At 42.5% G+C, this 19,550-nt stretch overlaps 1 protein-coding gene across 3 annotated transcripts; it reads right to left on the reverse strand.

Annotated features, from left to right (window-relative positions):
• Positions 1–1,472: 1,472 nt before the first annotated feature.
• LOC308585026 (mast cell carboxypeptidase A-like) lies at positions 1,473–19,488 on the reverse strand. Of its 3 annotated transcripts, none has more exons than XM_081190498.1 (12): positions 19,356–19,488; positions 13,577–13,761; positions 13,235–13,310; positions 9,964–10,088; positions 9,043–9,139; positions 7,763–7,864; positions 7,075–7,176; positions 6,167–6,277; positions 4,472–4,562; positions 3,904–4,106; positions 3,041–3,125; positions 1,473–1,729 (listed from the first exon to the last, which is right to left on the reverse strand). In XM_081190498.1, exons 2-12 carry the CDS (start codon positions 13,645–13,647, stop codon positions 1,542–1,544), a joined length of 1,251 nt encoding a protein of 416 aa, XP_081046624.1. In that variant the 5' UTR covers positions 13,648–13,761; positions 19,356–19,488; the 3' UTR covers positions 1,473–1,541. The 3 variants fall into 3 exon arrangements, with proteins under 3 accessions (XP_081046624.1, XP_081046622.1, XP_081046623.1); XM_081190496.1 differs by lacking the exon at positions 19,356–19,488 and adding an exon at positions 18,242–18,401; XM_081190497.1 differs by lacking the exon at positions 19,356–19,488 and adding an exon at positions 16,702–17,178.
• Positions 19,489–19,550: the final 62 nt, after the last annotated feature.

A 19,550-nucleotide genomic window follows, 5' to 3' on the forward strand; every position in this document is an offset into this window, starting at 1 on the left:
CTTCCATGGGATTGAGATACTTGGAGGGTAGAAGGATATTTAAGAGGCAGCTCTAGTTCTTTGAGGAAGGGTTAAATGGTTTGGAGAAGAGTTAAATTACTGATGGACTGAATGTTTGGAACTTCAAGTTTCCCCCCCCAATTATACTATTCATTTTTTAAAAAATGTGAATAAAAAATAAAAAGCAGGATTTCAATAGACCTCTAATATAATTTCATGAAATGAAAATTGATAAATCCTAAACTCTTGTTTATCTTTACAAGATTCTGTGATACAATAGTTTGGTGAGATTCCAGTCTAAGGAATCTTAACTTGCAACACCTGCAAAGTTGTTGAGCTTTTTAACCCAAATGGTTAAAGTAGTGATTTTAAGCTGCTGTTTCCGAAAACCAGGATGTGTCAGGAATGTTCCTGATGTATGGCAAGTCTAACTCAATGGGTCTGAGATTACCTGCATGCCATTTGAGAAACTAAGGGAGCAAACCCATAGACAGGAAACATATATATCAGTGATCCCAGTTTTAATTTCATGCATGGATCCCTAAGGTTAGGACTCCATGTTTATGGCGGGGTTGCATTTCTATCTATCTATCTATCTATCTATCTATCTATCTATCTATCTATCTATCTATATCTATCTATCTATCTATCTATCTATTGCAGACTGCCATGGAATCCATTTCTGATGAAGAGTAATATATACATACTGTATTTTGATGAAAGCCAATAAGTAGGAACATTGGTTCAAGTAGCTCAGTATTGCTTTCACTGGCTGGCAGCAGCTGTCCAGGATTTCAGGCAGGGGGTCTTTCCTGCCTGGAGATACCAGGGAATGAACCAGGGACCTTCTGCATGCAAAACAATTGCTTTACCATCAAGTGATGGCTCTTCTGCAAGCAAACATTTGTATTTATAGAGGAATACTTGAATCTTTCTGTTATGTACTAAAGTTCTCACTCTGGGCCAGCAGGGGGATACGGTAGATAGTTTTCACTCAGGTCCACATATGCAAATAAGGGATTTAAAGTGACGTTCACTGATTGGATAGTTGCAGAAAATGGTTACTGTTGCGTTCTAGTGGAGCTCTACATAAGCAGGCTGAGTGAGCCCTTCAGCTCAGTTCTGTTCTGGCCTGTGAATAAACAAGAGCTGTTTGAAAAATCGCTGTGTCGTCTTATATGTTCACCCACAACTTAACACTTTCTGATGTGACTCTGAAGGTAGATGACACTACACATTTTCACGGTCTCAGAAACATGATACACATGAAGACATTTCCACTGTCCTCCTTTGCCAGCCCAATTGTTCCCTAAGTTTGTAAGAGAGGAAGGCAGATTGCGGGATTTACTAGTGGATTTCTAAGAAGCTGCTGCTATGCTTGAACCTGGAAGAGGCTTAGTTAGATATTTTGCTGTTCCCAGCCCAGGGATCCCTGATCTCCTATCCAAGGCTAATAATGACACCCTGAATCCTTTGTCTGTAAATGTGCTGATTTATTACTTTCCAAAGCTCTGCAATACACCATAAAGCAGTAGTCCTCCTTACATTGTCCGGCTGAGGATATGACTGGCCATCAACTTGACTGCCAGCATAATCTCTTGGCAAGTTGGCTTGATCTCAGATTCAGGAAGGAAGAACCCATATTTGCCCCTATCACGGAGCTCAAAGGTGAAGGAATATTTGATACCCTGATTGTAAGCCCAGTCATCGGAACAACCAGAGGAAGGATCTGCAAAACAGGACAACAAAATTAATTGCTGCTAGCCTGCTACACAGAACACGGCAAGAAAAAAATAGAGGGAAATGTTATTGTTGCTTGTCTATTATTTCGTCTTGTTTCTTAGGACTTCTCAATGGCATTCAAAATAGGTTTAGAAGATGACCTCTGGTGAGCGCAGAATCAAATTAAGCCTTGACCAAAGGTCCATTCACACATGCATGCTCAACACTTGATGACTGCAACACATAAAGCCTTTATATTGCACATTTTTATATGCTATTTTCACAAGTATTGCAATTTTATGCACACTTTGCCTTAATAGACACCTCTTTTTTGGGTAAACATTACTTGGTTGAAGAACTGTCTTGCAAAATCTGGAAAAGTGCAAATTGTGAAGGATAGTGAATTCGGTAGTTTCACATTAAAATGCAAATGGAATTGATTTTCTATTCCACCTCTACTTCATAACCCAACATGTCAGTCAGGAATACAGCTTAGAATACTCCATTTATACTTATCCTTTCTCCACACAGTCCAAAAGGGTCTCTAGGACTCCCCTCCTTGGCTGCCCAGGATCAGGGCAACTTATTTATTTGTGAGGGTGTTATGTACTGAGGGTGTTATGTACTGATCCTAGAACAATAGGATCCAGAATGCAGCAGTCTGATTGGTCCGCAGGAGGCACCCAATCCAGCTCCAGGTGGAAGTGAATCAGCGATCTGATTGGCTTGCAGGAGCAGCCAATCAGGCTCCTGGATGAAGTGAATCAGCAACCTGATTGGCCTGCAGGAGCAGCTAATCAGGCTTCTGGAGGAGGTGAATCCGCAACCTAATTGGCCTACAGGAGCAGCCCGGAATTAGCCAATCACGCGGGGCCCATTGTGTAAATAATGTATATATAGCTAGATGTTTTGGGGAAAGATTCATTCATTGCTACTATGAGCTGAATAAAGAGCATGAAATTCACACTCGACTCCGAGTATATTTCAGAGGAGCAAAATTTCAGTATAACAGAATCATCCCCCGGCTGGTTTAGCCAGGCTCTTATTAGGAACAGAGGAGCCCAGAACTGAACTGATAGGTGGTAAGCCTTTTCTACACTGTTGTTGTTAGGAGAACACAACCTTGTGTGGTGGTGGGGCTCCTATGGCACATGACAGGAAGAAATTCTGTAGGTGGCACTTTTTCCAACACTACATCTGCATGTCGCAGTTTCTATTTTTCTTTCACATGTGTAGTGAAGGAAGCTCTTGCAGTCCTAAACACAATGATTCCAAATGTGTTGTGTTTACAGAGAGATGAAGTCTTTCAAATACTTACAGATTGTCAGTGCTGATGTCCCATACTTGTATTTTTTACCATACAGGCTGGCTATAGCTTGGGAAGCTTTCTTTGCGAGTTCATTCTGGTTTTAAACAAAACAAAACAAAACAAAACAAAACAAGCCATTTGTGGTGGTGGAATATTCTGACAAAAATGGAAATGGGGGCAGAAATTGCTGATGCTTTCTTATTTGTCCCACATGAACCCATATAACTGCAAAGTGAATGTGGTTTATGTCTTCAAATCTGATGGAAGCCGGTTTGATGGAATGCACATCAGACAGCAGTATTTCTCAAGAAACTACAGAATATATATGAATTGTGGGACTAATGTCATGTGCACACAGCTTCAAACACCAGCTGTGGGAGCGCACTAGACCCAGAGTTAATGGTAATCTTAACATTGCCATAGTCTCAAGATGGAACCTTGGAGGGTCAACCATTGTGTGCTCTCTCTCCCCCCTCTGGGTGGCTTCCAACCAAATATTAAAATACAATAATGCATCAAACTTTAAAAGCTTCCCTAAACAGGGCTGCCTTCTAAAAGTTCGGTAGTTGTTGTTCTCTTTGACATCTGGTGGGAGGGCGTTCCTAACTGAACCATTTTCAAAAGTTTCCTCCTTCCTCCCACCTCCAACTTGCTTCAGTTACAATCTAAATAAGTAGTTGCGGAGAACTCCGAAGCTTGAACATTATTTTCTGACATATTTGGTTGGCCTAATGCAGGTATTGCTCTAATATGGATACCCTCACCCCCAGGCTGGTGCCTTTTAGATATTTTTGAACTATAATTCCCATCAACTCAGTCATCCTAAGGCTGTCCAAAACTTCTGGAAAGTGCCAGGTTAGAGAAGATATTACCAGTTCGTTGTGGTTGGGTGGCTTGTTCAAAGTATAGCCATAAGGGAACAATATCATCTGAGAGTAGGAATGAATTGACAGATAGGCTTTGATTGAAGAAAGATGGCTGCGGATGAATGCTGCAACTGCTTTCGTTTCCGGTTCCGACTCTGCTGACGGTCCACAAAAATTTTCAGTACAAGGATCTTTGGAAGCATCCACAGCTGTTGGTGAAGAGAACACTTACTTTTAATTAGCTACAGAAGGTCAATATAGGCTTTCCTGAAAAAGTTTGAATTGAAAATTTTCCTCCAGTCCAAAATGGATGAAGAGTTGATGTGGCATGTTTATTTGATTTAACGAAACTAATTTAACAAAGCTAAGAAGGATGTCATGTTAATTTATATTTGCTGTACAAAATACCTGGTTGTTGTTTTTTTGCCAATGCCAAGATGTCTTGGAAACCAAAATATAAAATTGAGAGGGGAGGAAGTAATGTCCACATAGTGTGGCTTCAGAGTTATATTCAAAAAAATTCAAAGGTTTAGTTGCAAGTGTGTGTGTATTTTAAAAAAGAAAGAATACTTACTGCCCCATGCAGCATCAAAGTTTCTGTTGAGGTCAACACCAATACATTTATTGCTGGTTACATTAGAGCGATTCTTTCTCCAACAGCGATCCTAGTCGACAAAACAATTGAGGGACTTCAGACCCATATATGGACCCCCTCAAACCCTTAACAAATGATCAACAGATTAAATTGATTTTGAGCACAAAGCCCCCATAGTTAAAACGAAGACTTTCATATTTAAACTAGGAAGACAGTGCAATCAAATATAACACACTAAATGAATTTGTGTTTGACATTATGATCCTCTCACTGTAAATTCTGTCTCTCAGCCTCCTCATGTGAGCATGCGCTACTCAAATTATTATGAATTTCCTACAAAGAAGGCATTTTAGTGTAGGTAAGCCACAGCATGAAGGCGAGGTGTGCCTCATTTCATGCGACGATCACACATGATCAAGCAAATGAGATGCATATGCTAGGAAGGAGCAACCTATCAGAGTCTGGTTGGTACATGGTAAATGGAGTCAACTGAGGTACATGCAGAGAAACAGACCCAGGTTTGGCTGATCTCTGTATGGAATTCATAATATCTGAAGCAGAGTGGAGGACGGAGGTAGGCCAGTTCCTTGTTTAACCCTTAGTACTTCTATGTTATGGTTGCTTCTTCATTAATGTCTGTCTGGCTTCCTAATTTGCTCAAAATCTGCTAACTGGTAGCCACCTGGAGCTCATGAGCAGTAAACTGACCTTGAAAACGAGCAACAGATCTTCGTACCCTTAGGTAAGGTTAACAGATTTTTTTCAATGAATCCAGGGACACTTTTCAACTTCAATGGATTTTGTATGGGGTAAAGGTAAAGGGACCAACTCTGGGGTTGCGGTGCTCATCTCGCTTTATTGGCCGAGGGAGCCAGCGTACAGCTTCCAGGTCATGTGGGCAGCATGACTAAGCCGCTTCTGGTGAACCAGAGCAGCACACGGAAATCCTGTTTACCTTCCCGCCGGAGCGGTACCTATTTATCTACTTGCACTTTGACGTGCTTTTGAACTGCTAGGTTGGCAGGAGCAGGGACCGAGCAATGGGAACTCACCCCATCACAGGGATTCGAACCGCCGACCTTCTGATCGGCAAGTCCTAGGCTCTGTGGTTTAACCCATAGCGCCACCCATGTCCCTTTGTATGGGGACTGATTTGTAAATCTGGGGACTGTCCCCGGGAAATGGGGACATCTGGTAACCTTACCTTAGGGGGCCCATCTGCACTATACAGAATTACGAGAACTATAGTTTGGGTGCTGGGAGTTATTAGCGCCCCCCCAGGTGGTATAACAATCCTGTTTCTTACCAGAGCCCTATTGGAATTGCAACTCAGTGAGGGAAATCAGGGTCTCCTGACAACTCTCAGCCCCCTCAACAAACTACAGTTCCCTTGATTCTTTGGGGGGAAAACATGACAGTTCAAGGTGGTATGATATTGCTTTGAATGTCTAGGGCACATGAGGCCAGAATTAGGACAGTTGCTCGTGAGCAGGTATGGACTTCATTATATCTTGTTTGCCCTCCTCAAACCATTTTCACTGTACCAACCCACAAGAGCACACAAATATCCCATTTTCATTGCACATCAGTCCATAGTTTTTGGCCTTTAAAATCACAGATGAAGATTTAAGTTGCTAAAAGTAGCTTTTGCAAGCAGGAAGATGTGTACAGTACCGAAGTCCAACTCCAGATGTAGCCATCTATGTTGAGTACAGGAAGGATGTAGAAATTCATGTTGTCCAGCAGATTTGTCATAACCTTGTCTCTTCCGTAAGTCCTGATGGCCTGGTGATACATTCAAGGGTTTAGAAGTCACTTTTACTCAAGGATTAAAAGCAAATTACAATGCAGTTCTATGTGTATTTACTCAGGAGTAAGTCTCACTCTCCACAGTGGGCCTAACTCCCAGATAAGTGCACATAGGATTGTCGCTGCAGCTCATCATACTGCATGACAACAGATTCTCTGCAGAAGCTAATCTTCATCCTAATCATCACAGATCACTTTTCTAGAACAATCCCAAAGGCAAAGTGTCAACTTCCTATCTATGGTCCTTTCCAGATCACCTGTTTATTGACCATTCATCCTGATTTGTTTGCACAAAGTTCTGGAAAGACTTTGCAATATTTGCTATTTATTGGGTCTTCATTCCACTTGGTTTGCAAAGCAATAACTTTTAGCTATAGTTGTCCCGCACTTTGCAATGCAGTCTTCCCATCACTATGCTTACTATAAAAAGTCTGATTTTGCAGGGGTTGGGGGCTTGTTGCACAAGCGTGCCAAGTCCACTTTAATCGCACAGCCTAAATCTGCTGATATGTGCTTGAATCTCACCTGCAAAATAGTGACAGTCTGGAAGTGGCCTGTGTCATGTTTTGTTAAACCAAACTGGAGCACATTCACAATTTGTTTGCTGGCAGAAAGGAGTCTTTGATTCCCCCCCCCCCTCTTGTGTCTCCTGCTGTGACATTGGTAAGGCTGGAATTGATTATCGCTGTTGGGAGGTGTTGCATAGTAAAGGAAACTTTCTGAGGTTCAGCCACTAAGACATTGCAGGTAAATAGGACTGATTGTTAACTAACCTCTTTCACAAACCACTGGCAAAATGCGGGTGAAATCCACTCTCTTGCATGAATTCCACAGTCCATGAAGATGGCCTTTTTGCTGTCCTTTTGTTTCCCAACCTGCTTTTGAAACATTTTCTGTGGTTAGGAACAATTTGTAAGCTGCTGGTACCTCTCTCTCTCTCTTTCTTTCTCTCTCCCTCCCTCCATCCCCCCCCTCTCTCTCTCTCTCTCTGTGTGTGTGTGTGTGTGTGTGTGTGTGTGTGTAAAACTACACAGATGTGTCAGTTCCTTTCTGAGAACCTTTCAGAAATGGATTTTTGCCTTTAAGCAATGCTGCAATTGTGTAGCAAACCTTTATAGCTTCCAGGGATACAATCTTACAAATACTTCCTCTTCCTCAAAAAATAAGCCCAGCTGAGCCCTGTAAAACCTACGATGGGTCATAGCCTTGCATAGGATTTGGATACAAGTATTTTTTGTTTTTCTCATTAAAGTAATAGGATATGCTGGAGGAAGGTTCCGGAACCTTTGTCCCTCCAGATGTTGTTGGACTACAAGTCCCATCAGTCTTGACTATTCACCATGCTGGCTGGGGTGGATAGGAGATGTAGTCCAGAAACATTTGGAGGGCTGAAGATTCCCCACCCCTGCTCTTGAGTATCTTTCCCATTCTTTGAATATTGCTGTGGAATGAGCGTCATACCTGAAGGATGTACATGGGCCGATTTTCAAAAGTTTTTCCAATCTGAAGGCGGGAAATCAACTTTGGCTTCTTTTCTGCAATTCTGGCAGTCCAAGCAGAAATCTGAATAAAATAAAATATAAATTGTTCAGCTAGCAGCAGATTAAATGCTAGTGATGCACAGATGATTCCTTTTTAACTGGAACTGAAGTTTGTGGATCGAGGGCCCGACCCCGCTATGTGAAATAAATACACAAGGACACGTGATATAAGGTTAATGGGCAAGAAGAGGCCACAACTTTATTGATTACAGCAGTGAAAAGGTATTGGCTTAGGCATTGGATGACTATAGGTGGTGGGTTTATTCAACAGTAGGTGGAGCCTGTTGATGCTCATCCAACTATAGGCTCACCCCCTGATGTCACCGAGGGTCGTGCCATGGCCTCCCGCCAAGCAGGCATCGGACGGAATACACGACCGCCAGATTCCTTTAACGGAATAACCCACGGTAGATAGCATAGGCGATGGCCACACCTAGCCCTTGACACAGCACAACACATGAATCCAATGCCTAACCGCCGGAGGCGGAGCTAGCACCACAGCATTAAGCTGCTACACACGCCCCCCGGAGGCACCTGGTTGGCCACCTCCGGTGGGCGTGGGTGCCAACCAGGTAGGAGGGGAGGGGGCTAATGCCCCCTACCAGGGGCGGAGCTCGGTCTCCCGCCCACAACCACTCCCCTCTCTTCCAGGGAGGAGAGTCTTTGCGACACCAGATGACTAAAATATGGATGGACAGTAGCAGTGGTCTCATACTTTCCAGCAGAGGGGTGCCTGAACCCCAGGTCCTTTATGAGTTACTTGTTCATCAACTGTTAATTTTTAGTTGTTGTTTTATATTTTGTATTTGATATACAGTTTGGTTTTTAGTGCTGTTTTTATGTAACCTGCCTTGAGATTACTTGATGAATGGCAGGATATACATGGGATGATGATGATGCTAATACCCAAGTACAACACAAAATAAGACCAGGGGTGCAGCTACATACAGAACGCCCCCCCGCTATAAATAAATCAGAAATTAAATCATTATAACAAAAAAAAGCTATGTAAAATCGCAAAGAATTGTTTTTGCTCTCCAGCACCATCTGGTGTTGCATGCTTATAATGCAATCAGAGTGCTGGTTTTTTCCTTTTTCTTTACTAATGTAGCTGTGTCCCCAGTCCTATCTGAGTGAAACCAGTGCTACTTCTGACTACTGAGAATACTTCCCCTTAAGGTCATCAAATGTATCCTGTACCTTGTGCCATTCATTATATTTTGTGTAACTGTAGCTGCTGGGAGAATTCCTTTCCAGTTGCTTGTCAATCTCTTCTTGCAGGTTTTGAAATAAAATCCTGCATGATACAAAACACCACAAGCAAAATCATGTACTGTCATGCACAGGATCAATTCAATATGTAAGTTTTATACATCACACGACTTGTACACCTTTTAATATAACAATGATGGGGCTCATTTCGGCTAAAAGTGGGCCGTGACTCCCATTCCATTGAGAATGATGTGTGACAAACTTTCTACATTGGTTTCAATGTCATTTTAGTCACAACTGACTTTAGCTGGACCAAGTCTGTTAAAGTACATGGTTCATCCAATATGATTCAGAGAACACATGGTATATCTCAGCTCCACAATTTTGATCTCAGTCTCTTGAAAGTTGGACATGCCCGGTTTACCTGATAACAAGCAGCAGTGAAGCTTTTCTAACAGCAGAACAAAACTAAGAACATCTGTTTTCTTGGGGCTATGATTCATTAACTAATTAAGGAAGAAGAAGAAAAATGTGTTGCATCACCTGTAGGTCAAATTCTACTCATAAATGAGAACTCCAAGGGCATAATAGGACAACTGCATACTTATATAACTTAAATGTCACTTTAATTGACAAATAACCCCTGGGAATTGTGACTTGGTGAAGATTCATCAGTACCTGGAGTGTCAAGGATCCCCTGAGAATGAACATTAAACCAGTTTAAGTGTGCAGTGTGGATATGTACACAGATAATCCCACCATTATCTCTGCATGGATAAAACTATTATTGATTATTTCTGCCATAGATACTCCATTGGCTCTTAAAAACATAAGAAGAGCCTGCTAGAATCTACACAGTTTTCCAAATGGCTAGCAACCAGTAGTGACAAATATTTAAGCATCACCCACTCATAATGTAGGCCGTTCTGCTCCAGGAGAGTCTTGGTAGTATTGGACTGTTCAGCACGGACAAGGAAATTCACTTCCATCTGGTTGACTATATGCGATGCCGAGTCTGGATACCAAAAGTCGATCTGCACAGGAAGAAATGTCAAGGAGTCAACATGGATGTCGTTTTTGAAGAAATCTCTAGCTTTACAAAATAAAATGCCCCAGCATCTTAAAAACTGGCCATATTAAGCTTGTTTGAAAGATCAGAAATCTTTTATTTGCAACCAAATTCTAGAATAACTTTAAATTTTCTAATTTGGATTACTGTTACTGTTGCAGGAATACCTGCTCTTCCTGGGTCCATCCATTGCCACATTACCAAAGGGTTTGGACAGTGGTTCTACCTGAAGCTGGAGTTTAATGGTTTCTCCTATCTGCTGCAGAGGAGAACAGTGGCGTAGCGTGGGTTGTCAGCACCCGGGGCAAGGCAAGTAATTTGCGCCCCCTAACCCGTGGATTTGCGCCCCCTAACCCTAACCCCCAGATGTTGCGCCCGGTGCGGCTGGCCCCCCCTGCACCCCCCACGCTACGCCACTGGAGGAGAAGCGCCATTATGTTCCCAAAGGAAAGTACTATCCTACCAAATAGGACAATCTTCTCTCAGAGAATTAAAACCACAAAGGAAAAGTGTCTGGAAAAAGCACAGGCTGCAGCTAAAAGATTCGTTTTGCATTTACAAGGAAGACCCATCAAAACAAATTTATATGCCAGCCTGTGTTTTCTTGGATTGAAAAATTAGTGATGAGGTTAGACTAGGGTAGTGATTTTAAATTCTCGAGAATAATCTTTTGGAGAATATTCTCGAGAATATTCTTGATTAATGAGGTGTGTACATTTAAAGCAGCTGTGTAGATGACATAGGATTAACAGTTTGTGGAGAATATTCTCCGGAGAATTTTCTAGCAGAGAATATTCTCTGGAGAATATTCTTCAGAGAATATTCTTACCTCACATCATTCGACAAGGGTGATTATGTTTGGGGTGGTTTTTTTGTTCTTATTTGGCTCACAACTGGCAAAGCATGTTTAAAGGCCTTGAGTTGCAAGGGGGGAAAACACATTATACTCATACAACATTTTTGAAGAAAGTCCTCTTAAAATGTCAAGGCTTTTAAGACATGTTTACATTTGTCTAGCAAAGCACTTTGGCCAGAGGTAAGACGAGTGCAGCAAATTGGCCTAAAGTCAGCAAACAGCTATTTTACCACTATATATGTTGAATGGCTTTGCAAGTGTGGGCCATGTCTCTCCTGTGGTCTCCTTGAAGATATGCTGAGCTCTGAATCTGTTTTGAGAAATTTTTGTATGAAAAGATAATGCCTTCAAAACGGGTGTTAAGGCCTTTGCAGTAAATTAATGCCTTTTTTGGAGATTGACAACATTCCTCTTTACCCTTTCAAGAGGAACGTGAAGAAAAGAGAACCAGATCCCTAGTCACAGGTTTTCAGTGTCTGCACTAAATGTGCATGTGTGGATATTTGAGCAGGAAAAGGTGTGAGGTTCCACTACTCTACTGTTTTCCACATACTTGGCTGATGGTAGTTCCCTATGCATGTAGAAGTGTAAGCTTTGTTCAAATGTCTGAGGGCTGTAGCATTTGTAGGATTCCTGAAAGTTTGATCAGGATCCTAGGATCATGAGGGTGTACATGGAGAGAGCTCTATGTATAGTAGGGATGAATCTGTCAGTCTGGGGCGCTCTCGATTTCTAATTTTTCAATCTTAAATTCATTTTGCCACATTTTTGCATCCCTTTGGGCCTGCATTTCTTCTAATATACAGTTTTTTTGTATACAATTCTTGCCTAATATAATCCATTTTTGCATGTTATTTTTCACCAATAGATGCATATATATGCACACTTTCTTTAATACAGTGGTACTGTGGGTTAAACCACAGAGCCTAGGACTTGCCGATCAGACGGTTGGCGGTTCGAATCCCCACGACAGGGTGAGCTCCCGTTGCTCGGTCCCTGCTCCTGCCAACCTAGCATTTTGAAAGCACGTCAAAGTGCAAGTAGATAAATAGGTACCACTCCAGCAGGAAGGTAAACGGCATTTCCGTGCGCTGCTCTGGTTCACCAGAAGCGGCTTAGTCATGCTGGCCACATGACCTGGAAGCTGTACGCTGGCTCCCTCGGCCAATAAAGTGAGATGAGCACCACAACCCCAAAGTCGGTCACGACTGGACCTAATGGTCAGGGGTCCCTTTACCCTTTACCTTTACCTCGGGTTAAGAACTTAATTTGTTCTGGAGGTCCGTTCTTAACCTGAAACTGTTCTTAACCTGAGGTACCACTTTAGCTAATGGGGTGTCCCGCTGCCGCCATGCGATTTCTGTTCTCATCCTGAAGCAAAGTTCTTAACCTGAGGTATTATTTCTGGGTTAGCGGAGTCTGTAACCTGAAGCGTATGTAACCTGAAGCGTATGTAACCCGAGGTACCACTGTATATTTAGTACACAGTTTTTGTTTGTGAGCAGCATTGCAAAACTGGGAGACCTGCAAATTTCAAAGGATACCCAGGTTTCGGATCTGCATATTGTTTTGTTCACGTTAAAATGCAAACTGAACTGAATTGCTTCCCCATCCCTAATGCACAGGAATTCATGCTATGTCTTGTGAGTGTTTGGTGGCCTCTCTTGTCCTCTTCACAGACACAGCCAGGCAGATGTCTCCCTGGTGCAACCCCAGAGAAACCACAACAAAATCTGGAAAAGTTGCAAAGAAGAGCAACCAAAACGATCAAGGGAGTTGGAGCAATTCTCCTATCAAGAAAGACTACAAGGTTTGGGGCTTGCAAAAAGGTGAACAAGGAGGGGTGTGGTAAAATGAAGTGTATAGGGAAAATAACTTCTCCCTCTCTTATAATACTAGAATCTGGAGTCATCTAATGAAGATGGATGGTAGGAGCTTTACTACCAACAACAGAAAGTACCATACAGTGCATAGCTAAGCCACAGACTTTGCTTCTTCAGCAACTGGAATAGATTTGGGGATCGCATGGGGCACATGCAGGAAGAGCAGAGGGGGAAGAAAATCCCATTGCACAAGTGGAAATCCTTGAACTGAAAGGATGTATGATTTGAATACCGCCCAAGGTTGATTTTATTTTTCTTAACAACAACAACAACAGCCTTGCTGATTCTTACAGGATATTCAACAATCCAGCAGTAAACACAAAGGGTGGTGGATTGTGGGGGGAGGGAATCCAAGCTGTAAAAATTTCTTACCGGTATTTTGCTTGCCAAGGATTTCAAGAAGCTCACTTGCTTTTCATTCTGAGGCTTCACACGGAACACCTTTGCACTGCAGGACAAAAAAGTCAAGGAGTGAGTAGCATGTCAGGATTAATTGAAAGAACTTCTGCTTTCATCCAGACATGTAGAATGTTGACATGTCTTTTAATCTGGTTTTAGATTCTGATTGATTTTATTTCTTGAAAGTTTCAAATAGTTTTAAAGTTTTTTAAAATGATGTCATTATTTTATTTTACGTTTTTGTAAGCATTTTTTTGCTTTTTGCAATCAAGCCGTTTATAAATTGAACGATATAAATAAATAAATGATAAATACCTGTCAAAACGCCGAGGACAAGTGATAGCAAAAGCAGTGGCAATCAAGCCCAAAGCCAACAGGGACTTCATGTTTCCTTTCCTCTGCAGCAATCAATGCCTGTCATATTTATTCCTCTGCTTGGTGAGATCAGCTGACTTCCTCAGGGGCGTTCATGGGATGATATGAGGTTTCTGTTGTTATGCCTATGTTTGTAGTTAATGCAAGTACAGCTCCTGTTAGTGCGTTCAAATTAATTGGGGGAGTGACCCTCCCGGAAACATGAGATGCTACATCCAACTGTGATGTTTCTGTATATAATTTGAATGGGAAAAAAAAAACTATTGTGGAATTCAGGGGTATATTTTTATTCCATTGGCCTAGATATGGGTATGTGATATTCAGGAGAAGCCCTACTGACATCTGAGAGTCTTCTCAGTCTGAACACTAAGGAACGCCTACACTTATATCAACCTGGGCAGTCATTCAGGCTGATCACCTGGATGGCAACCAGAAACAGGGTTTTATTCAGTGGTAGCTGGTGTCTGTTGAGACTGGAAGGCTGGGAGACCAACAGTTTGTTGTTGTTGTTTAGTTGTTTAGTCGTGTCTGACTCTTTGTGACCCCATGGACCAGAGCACACCAGGCACTCCTTCTTCCACTGCCTCCCGCAGTTTGGTGAAACTTATGCTGGTAGTTTCGAGAACACTATCCAACCATCTGGTCCTCTGTCGACCCCGTCTCCTTGTGCCCTCCATCTTTCCCAACATCAGGGTCTTTTCCAGGGAGTCTTCTCTTCTCATGAGGTGGCCAAAGTATTGGAGCCTCAGCTTCACAATCTGTCCTTCCAGTGAGCACTCAGGGCTGATTTCCTTAAGAATGGAGAGGTTTGATCTCCTTGCAGTCCATGGGACTCTCAAGAGTCTCCTCCAGCACCATAATTCAAAAGCATCAATTCTTCAGCGATTAGCCTTCTTTATGGTCCAGCTCTCACTTCCATACATCACTACTGGGAAAACCATAGCTTTAACTATACGGACCTTTGTCGGCAAGGTGATGTCTCTGCTTTTTAAGATGCTGTCTAGGAGTCATAGCCAATGACAGGCAGAGCCAAATAATGCTGAGTTCTAAGGGAAATACTGAGATGAAAGAGAGGAAGCTGACAGGGAACTGACAGGCCCCGATCGGAGGGTCACTTCTCAGACCAACCTTCCCTGGGTCAACCTAGGTTCCACCAACCCAGCCCTGGGTTATTTTGGGAGCAGACCTAATGTTTAATTACAGGTTTTTAAAAAATCAATGTTGCATCTTCTTACTCTTCAACCAAGAGCAGGCGGGTGGTCAAATTCTGCATGGTCGTCATGAATCCCCAGGTTCCTATTTCATTGTCTCTTTCCTGCTTCCCATTATAACCCCTGGGCCCCCATTCAATTTGGATTTTAATGGTTACCTTCCTCAGGAATGCAATTTTTCAAGACAAAAGCCCTAAAGCAAGCAATTCTTCTTTGCTGTTTTGCCTTTTGTTCACTGGGGGGCAGCCTCCAGGCATGTCAAGGGATTGGACCCTATGGTGATATTTTCATTTTAGGTACATTCAAGATTAGGTTTTATCTTTAGTTTAGTCTCATTTCCTTTATTGTCCACAGAGTCAAATATCTCCCTATCTGTTCCTTCGGTTTTTTTGCTGTTGTTATCAGCCACTTATCAATTTTCTGTACTTTCCAACTGACATTTTCTCCAAACGGTTTGTGGTTACTGCAGAAACTACTCTTCTTTCATCTATTACAACTTTCCCCTTCAAAGGGCTCCACCAGGTTCATGTGGCCACTTGTCCTACTTTAAAGAGGGGTGTCTTCTATTTGAAAGGCTGTCTGGTCCAAGTCTGGTTAACACTTGGATAGCATGCTATTTCTATATAAATGATAGTATTTATTTCTAAATGTGTATCTGTACATACACATTAGCAAATTTATGATTTTTTAGGGCTGCCATACATCTGGGAATCACTCAGCAAAATGGGGTCTGGGTGGATTTTCACTGAACTGGCAAAATGTCTGGGAAAACCCAGACATATGGCATGTAGGACTAATTCGGAAGAAATCAAAGGAAAGCCAGAAATTAGCAACCCTAGATTGTTTTTAAAAAATGCTCTTTTGATTATGCATTTTCAGTTTTTTGGGGGTGATGGTGCACCCATCTGTAGTTCCAATGCACTCTATTTAAATGAATTGTGTGGCTTTTTAAAGTAAGAACTGCCCCTAATTGGCCTGAATGCAGTCAGTCATGTGACAGCAATGGGGCTGGTTCAGGATTTAATAGATCCCAGGCCAGCTCAGGGCTTTCCTTTGGGGGCACTTTCAGCTGTGGGAAAGGGAAGTTCTGCACTGGCAGAATGACACAGGGGTGTGTGTGTTTTAAAAAATGACATTGACTTAAAAAATAATACAAAACATTTTTTAAGACCTTACCTGGCTACTGTTGAGCTCTTTTAAAGGTTCATTTATTTATTTTATTAACCAACTCTGTAGACCACTCCATGACATAAAGCCATTGGAACTGGTGTTCACAGTAAAAACGGAACGAAATGCAGCAACACAAGCTCAAAGAACAACAAAATAAAATAAAGAATACTCTAAAACAATAAAGCCATCTATACAAACTCTAAAAGCAGTAAAACCATTTCCTCAAATATAAACGGAAATTCCACAAATGCCTTGAATTACACCTCAGGGAAAGCCTTGCTAAACCAAAATGTCTTCAGTAGGTGCCTAAACACCATCAGGCTAGGCAGGTGTCTGATTTCAGATAGTAACTGAGAGCTGAATCTGCAATTCTAAAAGTCTGGTTTCTAGGACAGGCTAAGTGAGCCTCAGGATCAAAAGCTACTCTCAGTAGTGCCCCATCTGAAGAGCACAGCTGCTTGGCAGTGATATAGTTGGCAAGACAATCCCTTAGATACCTTGGTCTCAAGTTGTTTAGGTCTTTAAGTACTAAAAAGCAGGGCCTTGAACTGTGCCTGGTCGCCATATTGGATTAGTGGATCAAGAGGTTTTAACAATCACTTAATCTAACCAATCAAACAATTAAGGACTTGTAGCCATACTCTCGCTATCCAACGTCCACCCAAAATAGGCATGATTACTTACATTTACCACAGTTTTGCTATGATGATGTGATAAAGATGATGTTTGACTGCATCCTATGAGAATGAGGATGGTTCAAATCCCTTGTTTATATTTTCTGTCTTTCTCTTTTCTCTTCCTACTTCTGTTGCTTTCCTCCAGTCATTAGGCACAGGCTCAACCCTACCAGTTAAACATCCTGCAAAGAGGGATCTCTTTTTTGTGGATCTGAGCAGATGCCCTGTGGCTCTCTTATCTCACGTTTCTCCCCTTTAGGTATCTTCACAGAGAATGTTGTTGAAACCAATCTCCCAGGAAGACGAGATAAGAATGAGAGGAACTGTGCAGCCCAAGAACCCTCATGCTTTGTTCTGAGTTGTCTCCATCCCAGCCTGAGATATGTTAAATCCCACCAGGAAATTAATTCTCTTTGGATTTTTAATGTGAAAGTTTTTGGTCTGTGCAGGAAGAATGTGAAAAGGCAATTTCTCTTTAAATTGGTACACAGATACCTGGGTGTCATAGCAACCGAGGAATGCCTAAGCAACATTCTAAGTGGTCATCCATTGCTCATCCTCAAGAAACTCCAACAGCTAGCTGAAGATATAGATGGACAATAATTTATCAAGGGAGCAAAACCATTTTGTAGGCTTGTGGTCTGTATCACCCAGCCAAATGGTGAGGAAAATCCCACCACACTTCCACAGTAAATTAGAAACCTGGGGAAGTACTTGCCAGGAAGTTACAAAATGACCATCTTATTAAGTGGCTATGTAGTTGCCAGTATCATTTGGCAAGTAGTCACTTGCATGCATTCAGCTCTCTCCCTGGCTGACATTGGATTCAGCAACATTAGTAAAGAAAAAGCACTTTACATGCATTAGAAACACTGATATATCTATATACCTGAGGGAGCATCTCCACCCCCATCATTCAATGAGGGCCTTCTGGTGGTTCCCTCACTGCGAGAAGTGAGGTTACAGGGAACCAGGCCGAGGGCCTTCTTGGTAGTGGTGCCTGCCCTGTGGAATGCCCTCCCAACGGATGTCAAGGAAATAAACAACTATCTGAGTTTTAGAAGACATCTGAAGGCAGCCGTGTTTAGGGAAGTTTTTAATGTTTGATGTTTTATTGTGTTTTTAATATTCTGTTGGGAGCTGCCCAGAGTGGCTGGGGAAACCCAGCCAGATGGACGGGGTATAAATAATAAATTATTATTGTTGTTGTTGTTATTATTATTATTATTATTATTATTATTATTATTATTATTATTATTATTATGATGACACCAGATGACACTGTGGAGTCCCATCTTTCACCAACGTGATTTCCTATTATGAAATTTACAACACGTTTTTTTCTGAAACGCTTTTTTGATGTGTCTAGATCCAGCCATTTTTTGTACAAATTGTACAGTATCTGCAAGAGGTTACCAAAAACACAGACTTTTTGAGGACTTTCATTTTAAATTTCAAAGAGAGCAAAAGCGGTCATAGTGGTGAAAATTAGATCCATATGCTTGAATTAATTGGGGACGCAATACACATCTACACAGATATACAACCTGAGTATAGGGGCTCACAGCATTAATACCCCAACAGATCTTGCTTCCTCATTAGTGTTCCAGGGAGGTCCATAGCTCCTGGGAGCAGCACAAAGCCAAAACTCTCACAGAAAGCCCCCCCCACCACCCTGGCCTATTGTTTTCCCAGGATGATGTCACATCCAGTCAGGTGAAGTGGGAAAAGGCCCACCCATTTGTCCCTATGACAATCTCTAAGCTCATGTAAATGGCAGTGTTTCACTGGCCAACCAATATCATTACCATAACAAAGGAAGTGGTTGGGCAGGTTTCCTCTCATAGATTCTAAGTCAGGGGTCTGCAACCCGCGGCTCCGGAGCCACATGCGGCTCTTTTACACCTTTGCCTCGGCTCCGGGGCGGATACTAGCGAGGGGAGGAGGCGCATTGTGCGCCCCGACACTCCCCACTGTGGCGGGCGCTGTACTGGCTGTGATGTCGCATGGGGGCGGTGCGTGCGTTAGTCACGCACCATCCCGGCGTCACCTTCCCGCCCGCTGTCAGATCAGAGGGCAGCGGCGCGCATGCTTTAAATGTCACAATGGTTTTGCGGCTCCCAGGTTTTTTTCTCTCTTTGGAAACGGGTCCAAGTGGCTCTTTTTGTCTTAAAGGTTGCAGACCCCTGTTCTAAGTCAAGCACACAGGACCACAGGTTTGGGCAGACTGCTCTCCCTAAAATCATGGCTTGGGACACACCCATGCAACAGCTCCCTTCACTAATGGTTCAGTATAAAAGCCATGCATTACCAGAAGCTATAACATGCCAGGCTGTGTCTTGAACCTGCAGGTATCCAGCAGCAACTCTCTGGAGCCTTATGTTCCATACCACCAGCATTCAGGTATCCTTCTGAAGGCCAGACAAACGAGGTCTTAGAGATCAAGGCTGCACTTTTAGCCTTAAAGGACCTTCCTTTGTTTTCATACTGTCATTTGACTCTACAAGCCAATCAGCACATCCCAAACCCTATAAGATCCTCAAGGACAAGCTAGTTTATTAGTCCAAGCAATTTTTGTGTGTGCTAAGAGTTGCTTTGCTCTGCTCCAGATTACCAGCCCAACTTTGACTATCTTTTTGTACCTTGCTCTCTGATTCCTACCTGCTCTTGGCCATCTGTTTCTGGTCCTTTCACCTTTGGTGCTTGTGACAGAAACAGACTTTACTCCAGCTGTGGAATGTCCCAGTGCAGAATCAGTCCTCAAAGAAATTGGCTAACACTGGGTTAGACCATCGGTCTATTTAGGCCATTGCACTGACTGTGACCTGTAGTGACAGGGCCAGCCCACCCATGAGG

The sequence above is a fragment of the Podarcis bocagei genome (genome assembly GCF_964188305.1).
Source record: "Podarcis bocagei genome assembly, chromosome: 4".
NCBI lineage: Eukaryota > Metazoa > Chordata > Lepidosauria > Squamata > Lacertidae > Podarcis > Podarcis bocagei.

Bases quoted from the DNA above. Each gene is read 5' to 3' on its own strand.
- LOC308585026 (XM_081190498.1), bottom strand. From the start codon at position 13,647: ATGAAGTCCCTGTTGGCTTTGGGCTTGATTGCCACTGCTTTTGCTATC. The intron at 13,311-13,576 runs GTATTTATCATT...TTTGTCCTGCAG, and splicing joins TGTCCTCGGCGTTTTGACAG to TGCAAAGGTGTTCCGTGTGA. The intron at 1,730-3,040 runs GTAAGTATTTGA...CCTGTTTTGCAG, and splicing joins GACATCAGCACTGACAATCT to ATCCTTCCTCTGGTTGTTCC.